Source organism: Fundulus heteroclitus, chromosome 23 (genome assembly GCF_011125445.2).
Source record: "Fundulus heteroclitus isolate FHET01 chromosome 23, MU-UCD_Fhet_4.1, whole genome shotgun sequence".
NCBI classification, from domain to species: domain Eukaryota; kingdom Metazoa; phylum Chordata; class Actinopteri; order Cyprinodontiformes; family Fundulidae; genus Fundulus; species Fundulus heteroclitus.
Genome location: NC_046383.1, coordinates 28,627,813 through 28,655,049, shown reverse-complemented (window position 1 = coordinate 28,655,049; position 27,237 = coordinate 28,627,813). Strand labels below are relative to the sequence as shown.

Here is a 27,237-nt window from a genome sequence, read left to right as displayed (position 1 = left end):
ATTTTGACAGATTATGAGGCCAGTGAGTTAATAACCCTAACATAATTTCCACCGCTTTATCAACCTACAAAACACAGTATGAGGAAAACAAAATGAATTGACTGATTAAACACAGCACTGCCGATCATTGATAAGCTTTAAAGTCTTCTAATCTACTCTGGGTGATCACACTGTGACATATGGTGCTTGTGAGCTTTTGAACAGTGCCGGTGAGGCCAGTACGCAGCAGGAGGTTGTGAGATGGGTATCACTCCGGGTGGCCGGGTTCTCAAGTAGATCGCGGTGGCGGTTGGTCCCGCAAGTCAATTAAATGACGTGGCGCCGCAGCTGAGCAGATCAAGAGTGCTTACAGGTCCAGGTGTCAATGAGAAGACCTTTGGCTTTTTGCTGTGGCTGGCAAAGAGCGGGTGGAGGTGGAGAGTTAAAAAGGGGGAAGGTTGCCAAGTAGAGATGTTCTCGGCACCTTGAAATCCAGGCCCTTTTCATCCGTGACCACCAGCTGCTCTGTCGCTTCCTACAGCACAGGTAAGTGAACTCCTCTCTATTCCCTCAAGATTTTAGCTGTCAAGATTTATACTTATAATAACCAGGATGAACATAAAAGCGCAGCACGGACGGGATCTATAATTCAACCAATCTGCTGTGCCAAGGAGAATGGCACGCGGCCAAAAGGAATAGAGGAGTGGCGGACCTGATAGAGTGCTCCGCCAATTTTCTAATGCCTGGCACAAGTACATTGTTAAAGACACTAAAATTGATTCATTTTACATCCAATAATCTGCAGCATACTACAAGATGTCCACAAAAAGTCTATATAGTTTCTAAATGACTGCTGAATACGGTTTTCACCTTGAAAGAGGAGTCGAACTTTAAACCTGTGAGGAAAAATCAATCACATGTGGCATTTAACTAAGAAGTTAAATTGCTTTTCTGTGGATTTTTTTTTTGACAAACCATTTCAACTTATGACCACTGCTGAAAGAGTCAGACAGCAGTGAGGGTACCAACCTTGAGAAATAAATGAGACATAGAAAGTATCAACAATGGCGATGTTATGTATTAGTTATTCTTTTTATAAGATGTTCATGAACGTAATCCAAGGGGGCATGAGGCAAGAAAAAAAAGAAAGAAAGAAAGCTTAGATTTTCATTTAAGTTTTTACAGTCGGTGTGAGAATTTTCCAACATTTTGCTGGATGCAAAAAATACAGTTAATGTAAAATTTTACTGATGAAATATCCAAAAGAGCTCAAGCTGTGCAGATTCAACAACATTACACAGTTCTTATATATGTTTACATTTTAAAATGTTGATTCACTTTCATTTCAACACGTTAGTACACTTTTGAAAGCTATTGTCCCAGAAAAAGCTTGGTCACATTGTAGTTCCTGTGAAATATGGGCTAACTTTAAATGGTCCTCATTAAAAGCTGATAATAGCTTATTAATAGTGTATTAATCCAGTCAAACAATGACTGGATTAATACACAGTATATCTATTTATTTGAACTTTGATGTGATATATATATCGATCCATCCATCCACCCATCCATCCATCCATTTTCTGACCCGCTTATTCCCTCATATATATATATATATATATATATATGGATAGATAGATGACCCAAAAACCACGTCATATTTACAAATTGAGATTTAGGAATAAAGTCTGGAGTCTCAAATATTTTTCCCTTTTTTGTATCTGAAAAATGGATAAAAGCCATTTTTTTCTAAAATACTGATATCATTTAATATTGTTTCCACGTAATAATCATTAAAAACAATAACAGCCACATCAGGATCTTACTTTTCTTTGAACTTTCAAGCATCTTTATTTTGTACGTACAGAAGTTTTTCAAACCAATTTCATACGATAACTCTTCTCTAAGATCTCGTTTTAACACTGCATGTCTTTTCTGGCCCTTTGATTTCAAATAAAAAGTATAGCTACATAGTTTTCTGCCTGCTTTGAAGTCTGGTACTTATATTAGTATAGCTTTCTGTTTTGTGTGCTAATATGCTCTGCAATGAGTTGCTATATCTGCTACGGTTTGACAGGCTCCTGGCAAAATATGTTTTTCGTCCTGTGAGTAAGAAGTGTCTAAAAGGAGTTTTATCGTCACATTATTTTCCCTTCAGTCCATGACATAAAAGTAAACGTGGATTCATTGCTCTTTGGAAACCTAACTTCTAAGGTTTTATATGACATTTCTCTTTTTGTGCTCCGTCCAAGTGGTCCCCCTCCTATGGCCAGGGTACCATGGGCAGTCTCCATGCTCTTCCTGGTTGTGCTCCATTCTTCGGGGGCCTCCTTGGGCCCGACCCAGCACCTGTGTGGCTCACACCTGGTGGACACCCTCTACTTCCTTTGCGGGGAGCGGGGATTTTACTACAGGCCGAACCGAGCCCACAAGCGGGATCTGGAAAATCTGCTTGGTACGGTTTCATCAGAGAGATGGTTTGGATCATCTGAAGTGAGGTTCTGTGAGGGAATAGTTACCACCAGTATACATATACTACACTGCCTGGCCAAAAAAAAAATAAAAAAAAAGGTTACGAAATATTTTGTTGGACCGCCTTTAGCTTTCAGTACGGCATGCATTCACTGTGGAAATGCTCTTACTTTCATTATTAAACATAGCCCAGCGTTCTACTGTTGTTTTTGTTCGATTTAATTTCACCAAACGTTTAAGTCATCGGCGATCACGATCATTCAGGATTCTTTTACGGCCACGATGGGTCCCCACTATCCAGGGCTGGACGATAATTCAACAACAATATATATCGATCGATAGACGTATATCCATGATAGGAAAAAAAGCGTGAATAAAAAGTTCAATAGAATAACAGTTTTCCTTCTTTTTGCATTCTAGCCATGTAGGTTAATATTACAGTCGTAACATTCTCCCAACCAATCACAAACACAGATCCAGGAAACAAGCTCCGCCCCCTTCTAAGAGTTCAGAGAGCACATTCTTTTTTTCTTTTTTAAAAACTTGCAGTCTTGGTAATCAGTTGGTTGAATAATGGGTTGAGTTTGAATTGAGTTTGTGTGTTCTGTATGTAAAATAGGTCAATAAGCAACAGCATAAAATGGCCAGGGCTGAACTTAAAATTTTTTGAATTTGTTAATTATTGATGCCGATAAATATGCTTTCTTTATATCGTCCAGCCCCATCCCTATCCATCCAGTTTTTAATGCGTTGGACAGTTCTTAACCCAGTTCTTTTGATAATTACTGCAATCTCCTTAGATGTTTTCTCTGCTTGATGTATGCCAATGATTTGACCCTTCTGAAATCTTTTCCACGACCACGGGATGTGTCGTTCCGCATGGTTACTCCAGAAATGAGACGCAACTCATTGCACCAGTTGGGGTTAAGTAACTTGTTGCCAGCTGAAACATAATCGCCCATGTAGGAATCATCCAATGGGAGGCTCATACCTATTTGCTTAGTTAAATTCAGGTGGCAACTTTTTATTTTTTTGGCCAGGCAGAGTAGCTCCCCTGTATGTCATAGAAAGATGGCATAACACAGTGAGTATTTGGACAGGGGAAGATTTTGGACACATTAACAATTAATTGATCAATTTAAATTGTCATTTTTATTCCAGAATAACATTTTTTGTGTGTGTGTTTACAATAAAAACTGATTTCTCCAAAACTCTTTTTTGAGGTGCACGCCAAAGGTTCAGACATTTTGTTATTTTTCGATCTTCTGTCACTTGCTCGGCGCTCTCTTTTCCCTCTTCTCAGTCGATAGCCTCTCATGTACCACAAAATATATCATTTAGAGGGTTAAATATTGTAAAAATATTTGGTACAATACAACAAAAACGCATCATTTTGCCTAGATAAGTGAGCTTTTTTGCATTTATATTTTATTTTGTTTAAATCTATGGTCCTTTGAATTATTTTCTTTGGGGGATCAATGGCCTCATAATCTGATCAACATCTGATGCAATGATTTTCAAATAACTACGACATCTCATCTTTGTGTGATACCAGCAAAAAACTTTCCAACAGAAAATCATTAGCTCTACAATTTTTACTATGGCACGACATCGAAAATAGTCTACTCATGGTGGACGCACGCCATCAAAACTGTGCAACACGATCGAAAAAATGGTACGCCACTTTACTTTTTTCAAATCTTGCACGCATTTGGAAATAACCCCTACAGAATCATGCCGCTCAGTTTGGCACATTCTCATATTTGAGAACATAAAAACAAACAATATCTTTTGTAAAAATGTGGCTAAGTAGTTCTTCTTTACAATCTTATGCTGATGACATCGTTCTTCTACAAGGAAACTAATCTTAAACTTCACAGAACCTAACTTAAAAAGTCTGAATTATTCCTTTAACTAAGGGAAGTTTTTTGTTTTTTTTAAGTATTCTTTCTGATTTGCAGAAAATAAGTTTGCATCTGCCTCCTACATGGCAGGAGCTCTGAAGCTAGCAGCGTGACTTTGCCTGAAGACCCCCAGTCTGGCTTTGTTCGCCCACACTTTCTGCACATTATATTTAAAGTTCAGCCTTAACACAGAGAAAAGGGACAAATCTGATGGCTGGAGGAAAGCTTTTTAAAGGAAAACATGCAGAAAGCTTTATTGAACTGAACGTAGCCGTCGGTCTAGGCCATCATTAGTGTGCAAAGTCATTCTGCGGCTTCTTTTTTATAAAGACATGCAATAGGTTTATTGTTGCTTTTAAACTTCTGTTATGTGACAAATCCATTCATCACAACTCCTGTGAAATCCCAACATTCCTCATTAAGCTATTCCCCAAACACATTATTTGGATCTTCCACCTCAAACCTTCTGCTGACGCTTTGAAGCTAACATCAGGCAGCATCAGCTATGCTACGCTTCTGCGTCATCAGATTTTTTCCCCCCCCCCCCCCCCTCCTCACACTGTTGAAGCAGAAACTAACGAGACTAAATAGATTGCTGCAATCAATATTTACTACATGTCGAGTTTCCATGAAAGCCTGAACAGTAATGGTGTTTTTCCAGCTTTGGCATGAAAGCAGCGGGATTTAATGCGAATGCATGGAAACTCTCTCTCTCTCTCTCTACTTCAAAGGGTTCCTGTCGAAAAGGGCCAGCGAGGAGGAGCGGCTGTGGAGGGTTCTGTCTGGCCGTAACCAGCCCAAGGTGAAGAGAGGCATCGTGGAGCAGTGCTGCCACAAGCCGTGCAGCATCCACCACCTGGAGGACTACTGCAACTGACCACTCCGCGGCCAGCACTACTCATAGCTTGTAAAGAGGTCCAGAAGTCAATTTCTGGGCCCCGACACTCGCTGGCTATGTCTTATCAACTGAAGGAAATAAAGCTTCATGACCCATAACCCGAGGCTCCTCTCCTGCAATGATGAGAATTTGTGTTCTTTGTAGCTGGTGGATGGTGTCAGTGCAACTGTGGGCTGCCGGGCTCAGAGCTTCGGCTACGGTCCTGGAGTGTCCTCTACTGGCTGAGGGGGGAGATGGCAGAGATGATGCAAACACAAGTCACTCAACTGAATGAATCTCAGACACATGGGTGTAGGATGATTAAAAAAAAAAAAAAAAAAACATATTTATTAACAAAATAAGAATTTACAGCCACCACGTGAAAATAGGTTCATTAAAAAACTACTGCCGATTATGGAGGATCAGGTTTTAGTACAGACATTTTTATGTTGTGCTTTCAGCTCATGTATGCAAATCATCCGACCTCTGCGTTCACACATCCTGCAACAATTTCAATATAAAGCTGCTAAAACTCAGACTTATTTTTTGATATAAACATTTCTAAAATTCACATGTAGTTTGTCTTTCCTTCTAGCAGCCTGTTCTTGTCTGCTGCAGGACCTCCACTACTCTTTATGGTTTCCTAAAAGAAATAAAAATAAAAATTATGATCAAAAACCAGCAATTATAGCAAAGTGAAACCAAATGATCAGACAAGCTAAGAGCTTACCTGCTCTAAGGGGCTCGTTCGTTTCAGTTTGAATGTTCTCCTTGTCGTGTTGGAAAGCCTTACTGGGATCAAACCTGCGACGAGGACCACTGGGTAGCTTTGCCCTTAGCTGCTCCAAATCGCTCTTCTGGCGGCTCACAAGGCAGCGCAGCTTTGAAACCTCCTACAAGCAGAAGGGGTCGTTCAGGAGCGGCTCAGTATATCAAAATACCCGCTGAACTCAAAAGGTGGTCTAGTGGTTAGAGAGCCAGGTTTTTGCGTCCTGCGAAGGCCAAAAAAGGTCAGTCGTTTGAAACCTTGTAACTCTGGGTCCTTAAGCAAGACCCTTGACCACAGAATGCCCCCCGTGTGCCACTGTGTGTGACAGCACACTGCTCCCTGAGGGATGGGCTCAACGCAGAGACAAATTTCCTTGCTCTGTCAGACTATAAAGACAAATATTTTTTTGAAACCTACAGCCAGGGCGATAAATCAATTTAATCAATTAATTCAAATTTTTTCAGTTTCATTTTTTAAAATATTGGGATTTTATTTTGGCAATGCACCGATGAAGAGAATAACATGCAATGCTGAATATATGTTTAGGAAAATATATTTTCAAAATATTGTAGAGAGGAAACTTTTTTAAAAAAACAAAACAATTTACTCATTTACTTACTTTGAAGTTACACAAGTGAAGCCTGTTTTTAGCTCATTGTGTAAAACCACTAGCAGCAAACATTTTGTTATATTTGCATTGCTTACAACTGTAGGGCCGCCATCTTGTTTCAGTTTGTATTTAGTGTACTTTGAATGCAGGCCAAGCCCCAGACGAAAAAGATTTTAAAATAATTTATTTTCGTGAAATGAAAAGGATGAAAAAAAAATTATTAATCGGCTCTGATAAAGTAAAATCTGAGATTTAATTTTTTAATCATATCGCCCAGCCCTATGTACTGTATACAATCAAGTCACTAAACACAGTGTTGTGCATTTCAGTGTTTAATATCGATGATTTTTGGGTTGTCGGTATTCACATAAAATCCAGCTTCACATAAAATGACAGCATTACTTATAGGATCAATGAAAAAATTATTTTTAAATACAGAAATGTGTGTGTGGGGGACTAATGTTAATGGTTGTACAACAGGCATTGGCTTACCCTCCATTTGGTGATAAATATACCAAGATTACAGAGCGCTGTGCCCAAAGATATTAATGGAAAGTTGAGTGGAAGGAACATGTGATGCATAAAAGCCCTAGTCAAATCGTGTGTGCATATATTGCACATACTTCGGTGTCCGACATTTCTCAGTGAAAAAAACAAAGGTATTTTTTGTCTGATCAGCTGAATATAATGTTTTAATTTCAGAATTTAGGGAAATAAACACCTCACATGTCACTGTGTAGTTTAAGCTTACTGCAATAAAATATCTCTATATTTACGTTTCTTTACCTGCACCTGTGTGGTTAAAAAGCAAACGGTCTGTAGGGGGACAGAAAGGATGCCCTTTGCTTTGCCAGCGTTTTACCTGTTTTAGGGAGATATTCTCATCTTTGAGCTTCATCACATGTTTGATCTTCTGCTTCTGGTTCTGGTGCCCCAGGAGGCGAGCGTAAGCGTCGGCTAATTTGTTTAATTCTTCCTGGTTTGCCCCGTTCTCATTAAGCAGCGCATCTCGCTCCGCTGCAAACGCATTAAGCTGCTCCTGTGGGAGCACACCGACACAAGTATTATTTAGTTTGACAAATTAACATCTGCAGATACAAAACTGACGAGACGTAAACCTTACACAATAACGGCCGCGGACGGCCCTGCGCTCATTCGGAACATTTATTTCTCAAATGAAAACGGCTGACCTGAAAGGGCCTGACTTTGGTGAACAGTTCCTCGTATTGTTTCTTCCAGTGTTCCACCTCGGAGCGCGAGCAGCTTCAAAGAGAGGAATGATTAGCAACAAATCTGCTCATTCGTTTTTTTTTTTTTTTTTTTTTATAGGGAGGCTCCACATCACAGAGAAATATTCATTACAGCTCACCTCTTCTCCTGCACTTCAGCTAATTGTCTTTGGAGGTCCCGTCGTTGCTCCTCCGTTTCCCACTGCAGGGTAACCTTCTCCTGAGTCAGTGCCTCCACCTGCTCCCTCAGAGCTGCTCGGTCCTGCTGCTGCTTGTCCAACTCGTGCTCCAGAGCTCCCGTCTTCTCCCGCGAGTGGTTTAATTGGGCCCGGAGGCCGACGTTGTCTCGCTCGACATCATCCAGCCGAGACTGGAGCTGATTTCTGTCCTGCTCGGCATTGCTTAGCTGATTCTCCAGCACGTGGCTGAACTCCTGTTTAAGTTGCACTTCTGACAGCAGACTCCTCCTTTCCTCCTCCAACTTCTCAAGCTCAGCTTGCAGTCGAAGCAGCTCCGACCTGACCTGCTCGCGGTTGTTCCTCTCGACCTCTACCGCTCCCTTCTCCTCTTGAAGGGCTGCATGGATCTGTACCTTCTCCTCTCTTTCTTCTTGGAGCTGCTTAGTTAAGTCTTCCTTTTGCTGAATGAGCTCCTCCAACAGTTTCTGGGCTTTCTCCCTCTCGTGCTGGATCTCACCTACACTTTGATTTCTCTGTTCCTCCAGACATCTCAGCGCCTTTTCTTTCTCATCCATCTGCATCTGTAGCTCCTTTTGAAACAGGGCGATTTGAGCTGCGTGGCTGGCGTCTGCGGCCTCCTTTTCCTCCTCTATCTGTGCGAGGCGAGCTTGCACCTCGAGCAACATTCTGCAAGATAAAGAAGAACAAACAGTTTTGAAAGGAGTTACAAAAAGTCATGTTAGCGGAACCACGGTGAGGTTGAAGAATACCTTGAACTCTCCTCCCTTGCTTTTGCTTCAGCCTCCAGTCTCTCCTGTTGCTCGTCGGTCCACCCCCTCACTCTATTGATCTCTTCCTCCTTCTGTTCAACCATTTTGTCCACTGCCTCTTTCAGCTGGCAGGTCACTCTCCCCACCTCCGCTTCCAGCTCTCTCTGTCTTCCTTTGGCTTCCTTTAGAGCCTCTTTGGTGCTGAAAAGGAAGACAAACCCTCTGTGAAGCTGGGATGCCAACAGAACTTGAAGTTTAAAAAGGCAACATAAATCAAGCCGACTTGAAAGCAAAAGAACACCAGGAAACGCTGACGTGCAAGAGCTCACCTTTCCAGCTCCGTCACAATATCTTCAATCTTTTTCTGCGAGTTGTTATAAGCCTCTTGGAGTTCGCTCATTGCTGCAAGATGCAGCTCTTTCATCGCTGCCACGTGACCGCTCCTAGTAAAAGGAGGTTGTTAAAGAGCAAATTTCATCAGCTTTTATGGCCAGACCACATAAAAATCCAGAAAGTGTGAAACTAAATCAAAATCAGCCTTTCCATTAGCTTTACAGCAGTAAAGCAGATAAGTCATTTTAAAATGTACTTTTCTGATAAAAAAAAAGAAAAAAAAAAAGTTCCTGGCGCTTCACCTCTAAAACAGAAATGCACTCTGTGGATGACGTGATGTATGGAACAGCAAAATGGTTGGTTTCTTGACACAAAAAAAACTTGGGGGGGGGGGGGGGGGGTAATAAACAGACGGGATGTGTGGAAGCTTTTGGCAACAGGAAAACGGGTGGAGTTTACACAACACTAACTTTCAACCAATATAACCTGTGCAGGAAAAGGCAATTAGAGTATCAGCTTAAAAGGAAAGCACTTTATCTTTGCGTGCCAAACAGCCAGTGGTGGACGCATCTAACGTAACGGTTAGCGTTGGGAACTCATATTGTTAAACCGATAAGGAAATTTGAGGAAGCTAACGTTAGCCGGTAACCAACGGCTGTCAGTCTGTGTCACATGTCTTTAGACAAAAGTTGAAGCACGCACACAGATGTTGCATGAAGAACGGGTGCAGCGCTGCATGTTTGAGGGGACAGATGTTTTGGGATGAATGACTTAAACCAGGGGTGACCAACATGGTGCCCATGAGCCTAACAATCTACTAGCAGCTACTAGTGAGAAACTTTATTTTATTCCATTACTCTTCCTGTTTATTCACACTTGCATTTATATAGATTTAAAACCACTAGCAGCAAACATTTTGTTATATTTGCATTGCTTACAACTGTAGGGCCGCCATCTTTTTTCAGTTTGTATTTAGTTGCACTTTGAATGCAGGCCGAGCCCCAGACGAAAGAGATTTTAAAATAATTTATTTTCTTGAAATTAAAAGGAGGAAAAAAAATTGATTAATCGGCTCTGATAAAGTAAAATCGGAGATTTTATTTTTTTAATCATATCGCCCAGCCCTATGTACGGTATGCAATCGAGTCACTAAACACAGTGTTGTGCATTTGAGTGTTTAATATCGATGATTTTTGGGGTGCCGGTATTGACATAAAATCCAGCTTCTCAGAAAATGACAGCATTGCTTATAGGATCAATGAAAAAAGTATTTTTAAAACACAGAAATGTGTGTGTGGGGGACAAATGTTAAAAAAAAAAAAAAAAAAAACTTAGGGGGGGGATAAACAGACGGGATGTGTGGAAGCTTTTTGGCAACAGAAAAAGGTTGGAGTGTACACACAAACTTTCAACCAATATAACCTGTGCAGGAAAAGGCAATTAGAGAATCAGCTTAAAGGAAAGTACTTTATCTTTGCGTGCCAAACAGCCAGTGGTGGACGCAGCTAACGTAATGGTTAGCATTGGGAACTCATATTCCACAAATGAAAATATTCGCTTCACTACTGTTAAACCGATAAGGAAATTTGAGGAAGCTAACGTTAGCCGGTAACCAACGGCTGTCAGTCTGTGTCACATGTCTTCAGACAAAAGCTGAAGCACGCACACAGATGTTGCATGAAGAACGGGTGCAGCGCTGCATGTCTGAGGGGACAGATGTTTTGGGATGAATGACTTAAACCAGGGGTCACTAACATGCTGCCCATGAGCCTAATCTAACAATCTACCAGTGAGCTGCATCTAAAACTTTATTTTTTATTCCATTACTCTTCCTGTTTATTCACATTTGCATTTATATAGATTTAAACATGGCAATATCTATAACAAAGCATGAAAAATGTGTCTTTTTTACACTTAAGGTGAACTTTGAATCTTCTAGTTTAAAAGGTCAGAACAGGTAGCACTTCATATGACACCTATGAAGTAGCCCTCAGTTTCAAAAAGGTTAGTGACCCCTGACCTTGCGAGTGTGGGTTGGAAGTAGGGATGTCCCGATAGATACCATTTTTCCAGGCCGAGTACAAGTTTGAGTACTTCAGTTTAGATACTTGCCAATTCCAAGTTCCAGTACTGAGTACTTAGTAAATTGGTACTTATAGATTACAAATAACTTAGTATCATTGACCACTGAAAAGGACTGATCATCAAGGGTGATGAATTTGGTTAGAGCTTCAGTTATCTTCTCTCCTTTTTCTTTTGGAGGATCAGCAAACAACCTCTTAGTGTATAGCACCACTACCTGGGGTAGAGTGGTATGCAGCCTTTGAGTTGCAGTGTAGCCCAGCCCAAGGAGGAACATTGGTATGGGTTCAGATTATCGGGTTGCTTTTACAAGTATGAGTACGTGATGCTGTTATTGGGCCCAATACCAGTACCGATATCGGGACACCACTAGTTGGAAGCCGGTGTCTGCAGTTATTGCAAGGGAAACAAGTAACCTGCTCTACTACCTCAACACGTAAACAGCATAAATGAACAAGCCCAATGTTGCTGATAACAGGTGGACCTGGCAACACTGCTGGAAGCCTGGAACACTGCAAGACTGAGCGTTCCCAGAGGTATTTTCCCCTCTGCCATCAGACTCTTTAACAAACGTGCAATAAATCATGACTTTTCAGGTTACTTATTGTTGTTACATCAATAATACCAATATTGTTATATTTAATATGCATCGATTTTTCATTAAAAAGCTTAAATAATCTGTTTTATCTTTCCTGTGTAGAAACACGTTTTCATATCAATAACATGCTGGTTAAATGTCCCTCAAGGATTGCCATAGGGTAGGCAGTGAGCCGCTGAATGTTTTGTACGGAAGTGTTGGAAAAATAAATTAACAAATAAAGGGTTCTGCAGAGCCACACCCCAATTAAAAAGCCCAGGTCTGAGTTCAGTCTCCTTCCACCTCACGCGGTGCCGGTAACAGACCCAGAAAGCTCAGTTACACTACTAATTAAAAGGATCAGAGTCACATAGCAGCTCACTGTTTACAGAAGAAGAAAAAAAAAAAACGCAGATACCAGTGTCTCTGTTTGAGCAATGGGAGTCAACATTAAAAATATGCTACCTGAATGCTTCCAGAGCTCCTGAATTCAAAAGCATCACAAAGCCCATTTAAGGCCCTGAGTAGGATGCCAGTTTGTTAGGTTTCCAAGCTACACTCAAACATTTCACACAACCTCCTCCTCCTAACTGGAAAAATTATTTCATTTGAATAGTGATTCTTTCATGCTTTGATGCCCAAGTTCAAGGTTTCACGTGTAAAGTTACTACTTTCAGGCTACTTTTGGCGGTCCAGTGTAAATATCTTACAGCATGATTAATACAAATGCATGTATGTCAAGTATATCAATAATACCCATCTAAGATATATGTGCTGGGAAAGGATCTGACTGTATTGATATTAAAACTGTTACAGGCAGTGGCAACAAATTAAGTAACCCTTGTCTTTTGACTTTTAAACTTTATGTGTTGTCTCTACCAAAGGTTTTGGGCTCATTATTTGCAATCTTGTGTCTGGCTTTTGTTTACTTACCCGTCCACATGGGCTTCTGCGTCCCTCAGCTGTTTCTGCAGCTCCTCTTTCTCCCGCTGCAGGCTCTGAAGGGCCTCCTGACTCTTCTCCGCCACCTCCTGCCTCTTCTGCTCCTGTTCCTCCATGAGAGCCAGCTCACCCAGCACCTCCTCCATTTCCTCCTTCAGCTGTCTCATTTGCTCTTGAGACTCTTCCCTTTCCTCCTCCACAAGCAGAGTCAGAGAGTCCACCAGAGCCTGTGGACATCCACGGAAAAGAAAAAAAAAACATTTACGGTACTAAATCTAGGAGCGTCATTATGCATATGCTCTGAGAGGTGAACTACATCAGAGGTTAAGGCTTCTGGAACCTTTTCTTTGGCCAGCTCCTCAGTGAGTGCTGCGTGTTCTTGCTCGAGCTGAATCTGTCTCCTCCTTTCATCTCTTTTACCCTGCTGTAAGACATTCAGCTCATTCTTCAGCTCCTCCACTCTCCTAAACCCTTGCTCCTGGGCCTTACCTGAAAGCAAATGAGTTATACACATCACATGAATTACAAAATCTGAAGATAACCTGGCGAGACAGCGGGGGGCCGAAAGTAGACAAACTTACTTCTCTCTTCCTCAGAGAGCAGACACTTGTGTTCCAGATGTGCCACCCTCTCATCGAGCTCCCTCTCGGTTCTCCGAAGCACCTCCCTCAGCCTGCTAAGCTCAGCCTCTTGCTGACGGACAGTTGCCTGAGAGTCTTCGACTTCCTGGCAGGCTAACTTCATTTGCTTCTCCATGTCGATGGCCGACTTTTGTGCAGACTGGAGCTCCAGCTCTTGGTATTCTAGCCTCTTCTCCACTTCCCACAAAGCATCCTTGCACGTCTGCAGCTCTTGCTGGAATTTGGTGGCCTCCTCCTCCTTTTGTTTCAGCAGATCCTGCGTGGTTTGTAGCTTCCCGGTTTTCTGCTCCAGTTCCATCTCTAGATGCCTGTGGAGAACTCTTATGAGTGTGGCGTAGATAACTTACAGCTCAGATTAAAAGGGAAAAAATAAATCGCATTTGCTTACTTTAGCTTCTCTCCCTGGGAATCAGCGACATCATCCCCCTGGGTCTTCTCCTGGATCTTTAAACGAAGGTCCTACAAACACAGCAGTGATGCCTTTATGCCTTTTATTAAACAAGCATTTTTGGAAAGTCCAATTTTGCTCTGGGTTAAACCTGAATCTGGTCATTAGCTGCATCCAAGTATTCCTGGAGTACTCTGATCTCCTCTCTCAGCTCCAGCATCTCACCTGAAGAACAGAATTTTGTCGTTTGCACACTGAACTAAGAACAGAAGGGTGCTACGCGCAACTCTTCTCTCATTTTTGCACTAAGCGAATTAACATGGATGTAAGAACTTACCGTTTAACCTCTCGTTTTCAGTCTCCAGCTCCACATTCTGGGTTTTCGTCACTTGATGCAGATCCTCTGAATAAAAAGAAAACATGTTTAACATAAAAATGCAGGAAAGCTCAGACCTTTCAATACTCTGGGACTGGTTCACACAACCCAAATATCTGAGCCGTTTACGATCAGTGAACACACCGTACAGATGTGCAGGTCTGGCTGCCTAAACTCTTCTGTGTGGGTGATGTTGTGGAGAAAATAAAACTCACAACTAGCTTCATGAGAAGGACTAAGTAGACATCAGGAAGGCTAAAACAACAAAATATAAAAGTAAAGTTGCTCTGCGTTTTCCTTTTGAGCTTTAAATCTGTCACTTTATGGAAAATGCTGGAATTAGAAAAGTTGGCAACTGATTGGAAATCTCAGTTGGGTTGAGGCTTAACATGCTCCAGTGATTACACAATTAAAACACGCAAACTGCTAATGCAAGATGCTAAAGGCATTTTAAGTCATTACTGAAATCATGTTGTCCTTGTTTGATGATAGTAAAACTCTTACAGCGATTGCTCTCTCTCTCTCTCAGACATGCAGTGTGGCTCCTCATATGAAAAAGTAATGATAGCTCGCATTACAGGAAAGGGTAGGAAGGGTAGAGAAATACATTTTAATGCTGTTAATTTATATTCTTATAATATGGTTCGTAAAGAGAAGTCAGAGGCGACAAAATCTTTATCAACATGTCAAAGCTTTACAGGGACCGCACATCAGAAAATGGCTTTTTACTGGTGCGTCTCAAGCGATTCTCCATAGCAACCAAATCTCACCCAGATCCCTGTTCCTGTCCTGTAGATTAGACACTGTAGCCCTGGCAGCTTGGAGGTCGGTTTCCAACACCTTCAGTTGGCTTTCAGTGGTAACTTGCAGAAGACTCAACTCCTGGATGCAACCAAAAACTTTGCTTGAGCACACCTACGTGCGGTCAAAAGACAATTCAGCAACTTTTGCTATCATTAAACCATTATGGAAAGCGGTCATACCTGATTTTTAACATCCAGGTTGTTCCTGGCTTCCATCAGCTCCATTGTGATGGAATTTATTCTCTTTTTTGCAGTATCAGCTGAAACCTGCGCGAAAGACAAGTCAATTTAAAATTAAAATTAAAAGTTATTTAGCAACATTGAAGTTTCTCACAACTCGAGCAGTTCCAGACAATGACGCAAAAATAAACAAACCTTGTTTTTCAGGAACTCATTGGCTTTCTTGAGCTCTGCTCGTTGTCTTTCCAGTGTGATGACGTTGGCAGAGAGCCCCGTCTTCTCTCTGACCGCGGCGAGCAGCTTGGCCTCCGCCTTCTTCAGATTGTCCTCCAGGCCCAGCAAACGTCGGTCCTGCTCTCCTCGCTGCTGCACCAGGGACCGGATCTGAAAACAGATTCATCCAAAGTCATCACTTTGGACAGAGCCAGTAGTGGACACGATAACATGGACTGATGAGTTACCAGAGGCTAAACACGACGACAGAGAGACATCCTCCAGAACATGGTTAAACCTTGCAGTATAAAAGTCTAAATTCATAAGGTGTACCTCTTTTTCCAAAAGCTTCAGCTGCTTCTTTTCAAAGGTCATGCCATTCCTGTCTTTTCTGCCACTTGACCCTTCAGTCTGGGTACAACCAAATCAGAAAAAAAGAAATAAAATCAGCCCCAGATTATATGATGGAAACAGTATGGTCTTCATCAGAGGATGAGTTTCAAGTAACTAAACTTACGAGACCATCCACCGACATAGTCCTGCGGACAGGAGAGACGAAGACACTTCTGGAAGGCGACGATGGTGGTAGAAGAGCAGCTCCGGCAGCTGGAGGCGGGGGGAGAAAATAAGTGGCATTTCGTTTCTGACATATCCTCGCCATCTATAGATCCGGCGTGTTTCCCAGATCCACTTACCTGCCTTGGTAGCTCTGAATCGGTCCGATTTGTTGAAAGAAGCAGCTCCCTTCGCATCCTCTGATTTGATGTCATAGGACCCAGGTGGAGGGGCGCACCCTTCAAAACAACAACACAGTTAGCCGCTGGACGCCTCGGCTAGGAAGGACTTCAACTCGATATACCTATCCCACCGTATCTACCTAACAGGAGAGCGCGCCCACACGGAGCATTTGAATGTTTGATTAGCCGTTAGCTAAGTATTTCAGCTAAGCTACTTACCATTAGATAACACAGTAAGTGGATAAGTCGCCCACCAGCCGCTGCTAGCACTTTAAGCTTTATTGTTGCCGTCACTTACCTATGTGCTCGTTGAACCTCTTCAACGGGGCTCTTGAAAATGACATCTTCGCCTCGACTTCGTGTTAATGTTTAGAGAAAGGCTGCAGAGCAGCTTCGACGGTGACAAACAACAACAGTCGCTAAAGCTCCGCCGCTGAATTTTCAAACTAACGTCGGACGTCAGCCGCTGCCGTCCTGTCCAATAGAAATGAAGCATTTGATGACGCGAATTAGACGACGACCAATCGGGCCACTCGAATCCGAACTGAAAAAATAACATTGCACATGAAAAAGTAAAAATAAAATAAAGCAAAGCAAAAAACAGAAAGACACATAATGAAATAAAACAAACAGACAGAAAAATTTGACTAGAACCAATGCAAACTTGATTTTTAGACACTATAATAGATGCATCAGTCATTTAGATCAAATTGAAATGACTAGAATTACTGTCAATACTTTATTGCATCTCCTCTGACTTTTAGGGTAACTTTAAATCAGGTTAATCGATAACATAAAACATTATTCTTCCTCAATCAAACAATAATAGCAGTTGACAGATTGCCTGTGCCCCATGGAGCCTTGTCATGAACCTTTTTTCCTTCCAATTTCCATTTACTAATGTATTATTTTAGTTATATTTAATATCCTGGCATTTAGCCTGCCAGTTTCTTGAATGAATATGGCTTTCTTAAAGAAAAAGTTATATTGCTCTTTGCTTGGTAACAATATGCATGAACAAACCACTGTCCTGTTTGTTAACAAGTCTGTGATCTAGACACATCTGCCAGGATTCTTTCTGTAGAATATTTTTGTGTAGGTATTGGTTTCAGATATACAATTTACAGGGTCATTCTATATTTTCCCCTTTACTTGATCCATATGTGAAAAAGTCAGAATATTCCGCTGTTAACAATTTTTACATCTGTTTGAATATTGCTTTTGTTAGCTTTTTTTTTTTGCTACAAATTAAAATTGACTGAACATTCACCAAAAGTAAAACCAAGTGTAAAAACTAAAACCAATGTCATATTTTCCACATTGCATAACAACAAACCACACCGAAACATTTAGTTTTTTTAAGTTAAACATTTTTATTTCATGGAAATACAACATAAGTTTAAATCCTTTACAGGACCATTGTTGTACACATTATATTCCTTTATCCATTTTTTTTTTTTTTAATTTCAAAACATTTTCACTTGTACAACCATATCATAACGAAGCCTCATGTCACAAATGGAGCCACCGATGACAAGAAATTACGTCTGCCATGCTAAAGTTTAGACATGATACATTGGTACCTTGATTTTTAACTAGATTAACCTTTAAATGAACAATAAGTTGAATAAATAGAATAAAAAGACGCAGGATTTTACAAAAGAAACTTTCTCCTGTCCAAACAGAGCAGAAACAGATCACATGGCTGTTTTAAGAAGCGGTTATTCCGAATCATTTGTCACGTTTTTTTTTTTTTATATGAAACAAAAGAAGGGAATTTGCATATTTTCTATAACACTGCTAAGGTAAACAAAAAGTCCAATAGTAAATACTGACTCTATATAGGAGACTGCCCTTTAATTTTTTTTCTCCCCCTTTAGTATTTAATGTGTCTGCTCATCCACTCACACTTAAAACAGGCTGCTCTTCACACAACCTAGAGGTATTTGTCTCGTCTCGTTTCTTCAGTATTTTTTATTTTAAAAAAAGCAAACTTTCTTTTTTTTTTTTTTCTCTGACGAATACGTCTTTTCAAAAATCGTAAATAATATCACCATGTTCATTTACAGAATATAAAAATCTTCTCCAACTAACAAAGTAAGGGGGTAAAATAACAGTTGAGGTTTCCAGTCAATATCAGAGAGGCAAGGATTGTTACCAAGAATGTGCCAACTAAAAGTATTAATAACGCTTTAAAACAAGGACTATTACAACACTCAACACTTCACTTTGTTTTTTTTTTTTTGTTTTTGAAACAGTGAAATTTTACAGTGGGACTTGTAGGAAACAAAACTGGATGGTCAAGAAGCAAAGAAGGCAAGATGAGGCCATGAGATGAATAACAGCAAATCAAAGAAGGTAGGCCAGTTTCGGAAGGAGCAATGAGTTAGTTTTGGGCAGCCCAGATTGTGACTGACATGACTGAATGAATTAAAACCGGTTTAGTGTAGCACACTAGCTTTAATGAGCGCTGCATTTAAAATTTGCAAGACACAAGTTTAGTCTCAGGTTCAGTTTATTTTAGTTTTTCTTACTTTAGTCCTGCTCATAAGTGGCCCGATGTAAAACCGAGCCGCTGCAATTGTAGGAGGAGGCATGCATGATTCTGAGAGATAGCCACACAGAAAATAAACTCTGATTAAATAAAAAGGGAAAAAAAAGGCATGAATATACAGTTAAACCTCTGCTTTGGTCTGCTTCTCTTAAGAATCCAAAGACAGTCTGATTTTCAGTTAAACAGAGATGAATTGTCAGTGGATTCTTAAAGCCGCCATGGCGAGGCAGACATCAGCATCACAGCTAAAGGGGGAATGTATCCATCTATGTATGCATGTATGGGTGTGTGTGTGTGTGTGTGTGTGTGAGCACGTTTTAGAGAGTGTGTGCACTATTTGTCAAGGCTCCTTTTTTTTCAACAAGTGGTAGCTAGAGACTGGTGTATAGGGGGCTGGAAACAGCGAACGTGCTCCACAGTGGAACTGTCCGTCTCCACTGCCTTCATGTACTTGTTGAGGATGGCAAATATCTCATTGTTGAGGATCTGGTACTTTCTGATGCGGTCTGCCATCTTCTTCAGTGGCTGCAGAGGAAAACAGTAAAGCAGAAGCAGTAGCCTTAAATCATATGTATTGGAAAGGATTTATACCTCTTGACCATTTTCCATTTTTCTCATTAGAGATCCTTCTAAAATAGTCAGGTGACCAGACATGGCTGATTTTCAAAAGCATCAAGAATTTATTTTTTTTCTGATCCATTAATGCACATATATATGTGGATGTTGTTATCAAGTAAAATAATAAAAGTAAGATATTTTCAGAAACAATTAAGTGTTTAAAACGAAGTAGAGGAACCTCAAAGGTGAAAGAAGGTATATAAAGGAAACTGTTTTCTCAGATGCATCCAGCCATCTCTGTGGTTCAATCAGGCCTCCAGAGGGCGAGAGAGGGCTATACGTTCAGCAGGTAACAGGAAGGGTGAACAGAGTAATGCAAAGTTGCTCTTTTTTATCTTTTTGAGATGTCAACCTCTATTATAGAACATTGCTAGATTTGGAAATGTGGGCAGAAGGTAAATATCTACTACAAAAGTAGACACACAGAGACTTTTTTTTTATGCTAACAGCGCTAACCGCTTATGCAATATGCTAAAGCCAGTGGAAAAGGTGAAATTTGTCATAATAAAGGGGAAATATCATCCTTTTCAGTTCTTCCTTTTCACACTGAAACCAAATAGTTGTGGCCTATATAAAGTGGAACTGCAATGCTTTGGTTTGAATACCTTGTCAATTTATATGCCACCTAATTAGTAAACAGTCAATCATCGAAAATACAGCTTTTCTATAGGGGTCCCCCCGAACTTTGGATCTTGAAGACCAAGGATCACACCAGCTGGATCAGAGATGGAGCTGTAGAGAGGTTTCTGTGTCCAGGCTGAGTGACATAATGCAGTGGATGGAAAGTACTCACCACATTTTTGATGATCTCGTCTTTGCCGTCCTGCCTTTGGACTTTGAGCAGGTGGTAGCAAAAGTCGAAGAGGTCAAAACGGCGCTGCTGTCCGAGCAGCACTATGATGGCACAGCCGGCCCAGTTTAGCCCATCCCCAAAGCACTGCCTGGAAAGAAAGGTGCAAAGAAAACAGGAGATGAGTTTCCGCAAACTAAAGCACCAGAAGTGCGTATCAACTTGTTCACACTGTCTTGTCTCTAAGCCCAACAGTTGCTTGTAAATCAACATGTTTTCCACTGTGACTGGTTTAAGCACATTTTTAAAAAGGCCTGTTTGAACACAACCACACGCCTTGGGCCGATTCCCACATCCCCGCAGTATTTTACTTTCTCTTGCTGATATAACAGACCACAACACAAAAGGGAAGCAGCAAGGACTGAAACTGCATCGAGAACAAATACAAATTCTCAGAACAGCATGAAACCCATCTTCCTGACCTGATACACAGGATGGTTTGTTATTGCTCACTACCAGGGAAGTTGTACAGTGCCTTACTAAAGTAGCCCCCCCACCTCCCCACACACACACTTTTCTATTTACCTGTTTTTTTATTCCAACCTGTGGTTTTAATGTTTTTTTAAATCTCACTTTATGTGATGGATCTGCACAAAATGGCGAAGTGAGAAAAAATATATGTAAAAAAAAAGAACGTTAAAAAAAAGAAAAAGGGCAGCGAGACATGGCGACAGCGTAAACAAGTGCTCCTGACATTTATCCAGAAACTGCCCGCTAAAACTCGATTTTACCACAATTAGAAGTGAAAACTTTGTTATAAAACTAAGGTCACATGACCAAACAAAAACCGCATGACCAACCCCCTCCCCTCTTGGAAACACAGGCACAAAGGGCAACCTGATGGAGATAAACATTGGTTGTTAATATCGGCCCGGTTTTACCTATCGGCCCGATACCAATGAGTTAAAAAAATTACTGATATTGGCAGATACCAATGTTAATACCGATATATCATGCATCCGTAAAAAAAATTATTTAAATCGGATGTAAATGGTGGTATTATATTTCTATGAATGTATATATACATTTTAATGTTTTCTTTGCACCAACAAAAACATTGGGAAAAAAATAGTGAAAATCGGCATGTGCATATGTATCCACCCCCTTCACTAGGAAGCCTGTGGGCATGATTTTTAGCAGCAGGGACTGGGAAACTAGTCTGAGTCAAGGGAAAGCTGAATGGTGCTGAATGCAGAGATATTCTTGAGCGGCACCTGCGTTGGTCTGCCCGCGATCTGAGACTGGGATGGAGGTTCACCTTTCCAGCAGGACGATGACCTGAAGCACCACTAGAGTGGTTTGAGGGGAAATATTTAGATGCGTTGGAATGGCCTAGTCAAAGTCCAGGCCTCAAAACAATCGAGAATTTGTGGTTAGATTTGAAGATTGCTGTTCACGATAGAAAACCACCCAACATGAAGGGGCTGGCACAGTTTAGCTTTAAAGAATGGGCAAAACCTGCTGAGCTCAGTGTGCATTATTTAATTATTTTTTTGCATTAGCACCACCTTACAATTAGACAATTAATTAAGACGCAAAATATATCAGTGTTGTAATTATCCATTCAAAATACTCAAAAATTGCCTTGGTCTGCCTTCTTAGACGCTGACTGCCCGGACCTCTGCGCTTACACTGTGTACAGTGTGCCAACAGCAGACTGAGGGCTAATTTTTATGCCAGAATGAAAGCTGTGTCCTGAATCTTTATGCAATAATGCCTACTATTAAGGTTCCATCCCATTATCACAATTAGCAGCTCAAGTTCCTGACAGCTCGCACCTGCCAGCGGCACACTTAAAAGTGCTGCGCAGATGTTTGCCAGATGCTACTTACTCCGCCGTGAACTCGTGTGTGCCCACGGGGATGCAGTAGACGAACTGCATGGCGCTCCACAGGCGATGAAACTCCATGCACTCGTCCACGTGCATCACGCCGTTGGTGGGCGGAGGGCCACGCCACACCCCGTCCTGCAGGAAGCTGCGGATGCGGGTCAGGATGACCTCGAACATGGAGAGGCCGCAGCAGAGGCGCTCTTTGGTCAGCAGGTCCCCCTCCCTCGCAATGGCTATTTGCTAGAATTTAAAGGGAACATGTTTTTTTTTTTTTATGGCAAGATCAGTGCAAACACACACAAAAAAGAACCATATAACTCTTTTTGTGCATTTAGTTTCAGCGCAGCCTAAAGGCTATCACACTCACCTGAGGAGTTCCCAGCCTCTCGATCAGAGGCACAAGGTGGAGAGGGGCGTACTTGGCCTCCAGCCTCTTCATCCGCACCTCCAGGCGCTCCCCCTCTACACATCACAGAGCGCCAAGGTTACAGAAGCTGCAACGGTCTAAATGGACGCCTACTCGCTTCTTCGGTAATGTTCACAAACTCTGAAACTGAGAGTGATTTGATGCTTTGTCTACCTTTGATGTAAACTCTAGGGAGAATGTTCTGGAAGGGGGCGGCATGAAGCAGGTCACACACTTCCTCCTGGGACTACGGGTCAAGCAAAATGCAAAAAAAAAAAAAAATGTTTTAATTAGCTACAAATTCAACTCACTTTCCTTCACGGACAGCCTTACCCAGCATGCAGGCAGCCATGAGGTTCATGTTTTGTTAATTTATACTAGTTTAAACTATATATTAAATACATATCCTACTTTTTTTTTTCAATAAATAATTTAAAGGTATACTATGCAACCGGGGTTGATTTTCCAGCGAGGCTCCCCCCAGAGGGTGAAAGTAAAAGTGCACTGTCGTAAAGATGCTCAGCTGTTCTGGTTTCTCCATCAAGCCAGGCGCGGTTGTTTTGAGCTTAGCAGACAGACGAACGCAATGAAAAGTCGAAAAAACGGCAGTACAAACAATGACTAACACAGTGAAGGGATGAAGCGCTATCTTGGCGCTATCTCGCCAGTTTTATTATTATTATTATTATGTATTTTTTTTTTTATGTTTGCGAGACGCTACCGCCACCGCCTCGCCAAGCCGCGGCCACCGCCACGGCCTCGCCAGTTTTATTATTATTTTTTTTTTTTTTTCTTTTACTTGCTGCGGCCGCCGCGGTAGCGTCTCGCCAACATAAAAAAATTACAAAATAATAATAACAATAATAATAATAATAATAAAACTCGATATGCTTGCATGTTTATTTGACGTTAACACGCGGTTCTTTGTTGTTGCTTTCGCGCGTGCATATAGTGAATGGCAAGACAAAAACACATGGAGTTCTCGCAGTAAAGCAAGACCGACTCCCGCGGTCTTCCACGAGACTTCTGAGCCTGTGTGTGCGGGCCGTGAGCTCTTGCAATTGCAAGTGCGGTATTTCCCCCACAGACCACCAGGGCGGCCGAGAAAACCTTTGTTCGACCTGAAATGACTCATTTAATCATCCAAAACGGTATGGAACACATTAATTAACTGAAAAATGTTGCATAGTATGCCTTTAAACAAACTGCTGTCAGCATATTTGATAATAGGTAAGCATTATTTCTCTTGCATTATTAGAGTTGTTAAAACTCGGATTATGTGCACTGACATATATATTCTAAAAAAAGACTAATGCTAGTTTTAAAAATTATTTTTTATCGTCACTTATAGTTAAACAATCTTATAGTTGAAAAACTTATAATTGAAAATATCCAGATAAAATCTTAAGTCCATGACGCCCTTCCCTTTAACATCATGAAAGGTTATAGAAGACAAATTAGATAGGGGGCGCCAATAATTGTTGAACAGCTCATTTTGCACAAATTTTCTCCAAAACTGGGGTTTTTAACCACTATGTAAATTAATTAAATGCATGATTTATATATTTTTTTAAATGTGAGGTTATGCTACTGCAGTAAGATATGAATTTCTTATTAGGCGTGGAACTTCATGTGAAATCACAAAGCCACTAACATGCTTTAATTTGCTGGTGTTAGTGACAGCAAATTAAACTAAGCGCGCCAAAGTGGCGTCTTGAAGCCTCAAGTTGAGAAGAGAGTCATGCAACAACGAAAAAACCCCCACAAACAAACCCACTCGGATGCAATCAGAAGCAACATGCAGACACACAGCGAGTCAGAGCAGTCACAGAAATGGTGCGAGAAAAACACGTGACGAGAACAACACTACTGAGAAACAAGGCAGGAAAGCAGTCAAACTGAAGAGAATTCAGAAATCAAACTGAAGAGAATTCAACACGAGACCGTTTCAACGACCAACCAGAAGGACGGAGTCGCCTCCTCCATGGAAGACAAGGACGTTGAGATTTTAAGCGTCATGACACATCTCCTAAACCTAAACGACGCGTTCGCTTAATTGCTGAACAGATGGCAAAATCTCAATTCCTTTTCCTTCCATGGCTGATTGGAAATGAAACCGTCTGCGCAAACAGAACCAAGAAATTATGAATTAGTTGAAAGAAATTAATGGGTGATTTAAAAAAAAAATAGAAACAATAGTCTCTGTGTTATTTTGAAATCAGCAAAATCTAAGTCCTTACCACCTGTGGTAGTTGCCAGCGTGTAATGAAAAATAGAGTTGTGTTTGAGACAAAAACAAAACAACAATGATCAAACACCCACCCACAGGCCTGACAAGTTTTTCCATCCCAGCGTTTGATTTACACAGAGACAGTGGATAATATAACCAGGAATGATGACCCACCCCTCCCCCTCCCGGATCACTGGGACAGGTAATCACATGAAGAGTTACCAGAAGCACACAAGGAAGTCGTTACAGCAGTTTGTGTAGATGGAGATGGTGGCAGGCCGCGGGAATGCCTTACCAGAGCTTGCTCGATGAGCAGGCAGAAGAGGATGGCGTTTCCGACCTCCCTCAGACTCTGGAAGACATCCGTCTTCAGCTCGGCGTACTCAATGATATCCTTGAGCTGGTGATGGAAGAACTCCAGGATACCTGAGATGGCAGGGGTAGGAAATCAATCCACAAAACCCGTAGAAGACGTACATTAACAGGTTACAGGTTGTTGTTGTTGTTGTTTTTTTGTGTTATTGACAGATCATTCAACAAATGTTCACGTTAAACAATAAAAAAACCTGAGTAAATACAAAATGCTGTATTATAATAAGGGCTTCAGTAAAAATCTACCCAAAGCAGCCAGGCTTTATGTGAAGAAGTAATTATCCCCCAAACCCAATAACTGGTCGTGCCAAACTTAGTGGCAACAGCTGACATCAAGCCATTTGCAGTAACTAGCGTTGAGTCTTAAATCGCTGTGGAGGAGTTTTGGCCCACTCTCCTCCACATTATTCCACCCTATTAAACTTCATGCTTTGCCGAACTTGACTCAGCCACAAGTGAATTTGCTTGTGTGCATCAAGTCATTGTCCTGCTGCATAACCCATGTGTGTTAACGCCTAAGGGTAGACGCTCCTCAGCATTTTCTCTGGCTGAGGGCAGACTTCATGATCCATCAGTTACAGACGCTTTTCCAGGTTCTGAAGCAGCAAAGAAGCCCCGACCATCCCACTGCCACCACCATGTCCGTATGAGATTCTTCTTGTGAAGTGCTTTGGAATGCAAACCCTCCAAAAAGTAACAATTTTGTTCCCTCAGTCCGCATATTTTCTTAGTCTTTTTTGGATCACTGAATTTTTGTTTCATATATTTGAGATGAGCCTTTCCCTTCTGCTTGTTCAGCAGCTGCTCTGATTTGAATTTGGACCTCTGATCCCATCCCATGGATGCCATTTTCGCCTTTTTTCCTACAGTTGACAGTTGGGGCAGCAATGAGCTCAGTGGAGGCAAATGAGGTTAGAAGACATTGCTCTGGATTCCTGTGGGGCCTCCTGGATGAGTTGCCAATAGGCTCTTGGAGTAATTTTGGTAGCCTTTGAAAGGTTCTCCACTGTTCTGCATTTTATTTTCCATTCTGTGGATTATGGTTCTCACTGTGGATTGCAGTAGACCCAAAGCCTTAGAAATGGCTTCCAAACCAATACATGACTTCATCTGTTTGTGAATTTATTTACTATTGATGAGATCTTTAGGCCTACTTCAGGTTGTAAGGCAGGTTCTATTTAACTAATGTCTTACAGCTCTTGGGAGTAATCAGGCTCAGGTATGGCTAGTGAAACTGAGTCAAAGAAAATATGGTTAATCACAATTGGGTTGGTTCAAATAACTTTTTTTCTCTTTTTAAATCATCAAAGCTGCCTTTTGTCTTTACCCCCCACCGGTTACAGATCTAATTCAGCTCACCTGGGGAGCCGTACTCATGGCGAGGCAGACGGCAGATCTTGGGCATGACTTCTATCAGAGTTTTTACGTACTGGAGAATGGTGCCCTGTAACTACAAAGTGACAGAGGAGATGCATCGACGACAGCAGGCAAAGGAAGGAGAGAGCACCAGAAGATGAGAGAGTAATACGATTTAGAACCCCAGAACATTGAGGGGGAAGAAATGTGTTTGTAAGCTTGGAGGGGATAAAAATAAATAAATAAATAAAAAAAACGAAGATAAAATACCAGGCTCTTGACAATCTTGAGCAGCTCCTCCATCACTACAGCGATGCCTTGGTAACCGAGGAGGCGGCAGATGGTCTTGAAATGAGGCGGGCCGACAAAGTTTCTGTAGGAGCTGTATATGTGGGAGTAGGCAATGTTCAAAGGCTGAGAGGAAAGAGAGAGGGGAAAAAACGACGTAAGTCTGAGCTGTTTTCATTTCAACACAGGTAAAAAAAAAAAAAAAAGTAAAAAGTAATGTCATCCTACCTTGGAGCCATACAGGTAATAAGGCTGCACATTGGCTGGCTTGTCTCTTTGAGGCTCCTGGGTGAAGGGAATAGCGGTACGTACAAAGCTGAAGAGAGAGAGAACAAAGTTGACCACAGAGTCCGAAGCAAAATGATAAATCCAAAGATAAATCCTAAACCCACCGGTTTGTGGATCCGTTGTAGCAGTAGTTGGGGAGGAAATCAAAGTTCAGCTCCCAGAAGACGTGGAGCGTGATTCGTCCGTAGGGGGCCGAGACATTGTGGTTGGCCTCGCGGAACATGGCGTCGAAGCTGTCCAGAGTCATGTGCTTGGAGAGCAGCCGGTGGGTCAGCCTGTTGATCTCCAGCAGCCACTCCAGCTCCTGCCCAGACGTTAGGGAAGCAGCGTGAGAAAGAAGCGCCGTGGACAGCAACAACGAGCCTCTGCGCTCCCGGTGATCG

At 41.5% G+C, this 27,237-nt stretch overlaps 3 protein-coding genes across 4 annotated transcripts in view; 1 reads left to right on the top strand and 2 right to left on the bottom strand.

The window, feature by feature from the left end:
* The first annotated feature begins 492 nt into the window (after positions 1-492).
* LOC105931277 (insulin-like) lies at positions 493-5,531 on the top strand. The gene is made up of 3 exons (XM_036127467.1): positions 493-525; positions 2,232-2,434; positions 5,087-5,531. The coding sequence occupies exons 2-3, from the start codon at positions 2,245-2,247 to the stop codon at positions 5,230-5,232; spliced, it is 336 nt and encodes a 111-aa protein (XP_035983360.1). The 5' UTR covers positions 493-525; positions 2,232-2,244; the 3' UTR covers positions 5,233-5,531.
* Positions 5,532-5,555: 24 nt separating this feature from the next.
* hmmr (hyaluronan-mediated motility receptor (RHAMM)) lies at positions 5,556-16,514 on the bottom strand. Its single transcript, XM_012869910.3, has 20 exons — positions 16,360-16,514; positions 16,020-16,118; positions 15,842-15,930; positions 15,658-15,735; positions 15,307-15,495; positions 15,112-15,198; positions 14,899-15,010; positions 14,090-14,155; positions 13,904-13,977; positions 13,753-13,823; positions 13,305-13,672; positions 13,064-13,212; positions 12,715-12,950; positions 9,119-9,232; positions 8,790-8,990; positions 7,981-8,706; positions 7,802-7,874; positions 7,474-7,650; positions 5,963-6,125; positions 5,556-5,875 (listed from the first exon to the last, which is right to left on the bottom strand). Exons 1-20 carry the CDS (start codon positions 16,403-16,405, stop codon positions 5,859-5,861), a joined length of 3,135 nt encoding a protein of 1,044 aa, XP_012725364.2. The 5' UTR covers positions 16,406-16,514; the 3' UTR covers positions 5,556-5,858.
* Positions 16,515-18,972: 2,458 nt separating this feature from the next.
* Positions 18,973-27,237, bottom strand: part of cyfip2 (cytoplasmic FMR1 interacting protein 2) — a 28,763-nt gene continuing 20,498 nt past the window's right edge. Inside the window, exons 21-30 of one of the 2 annotated variants that reach the window (XM_012869901.3) lie at positions 26,959-27,158; positions 26,795-26,882; positions 26,549-26,692; positions 26,282-26,372; positions 24,846-24,976; positions 22,495-22,567; positions 22,282-22,376; positions 21,916-22,154; positions 20,027-20,174; positions 18,973-19,140 (exon numbers count right to left, since the gene is read on the bottom strand). In XM_012869901.3, coding sequence (XP_012725355.1) covers positions 18,973-19,140; positions 20,027-20,174; positions 21,916-22,154; positions 22,282-22,376; positions 22,495-22,567; positions 24,846-24,976; positions 26,282-26,372; positions 26,549-26,692; positions 26,795-26,882; positions 26,959-27,158 — 1,377 coding nt within the window. Of the gene's footprint in view, positions 19,141-20,026; positions 20,175-21,915; positions 22,155-22,281; positions 22,377-22,494; positions 22,568-23,893; positions 24,564-24,845; positions 24,977-26,281; positions 26,373-26,548; positions 26,693-26,794; positions 26,883-26,958; positions 27,159-27,237 lie in introns of those variants that run through there. The other variant, XM_012869902.3, reaches the window with a different exon arrangement.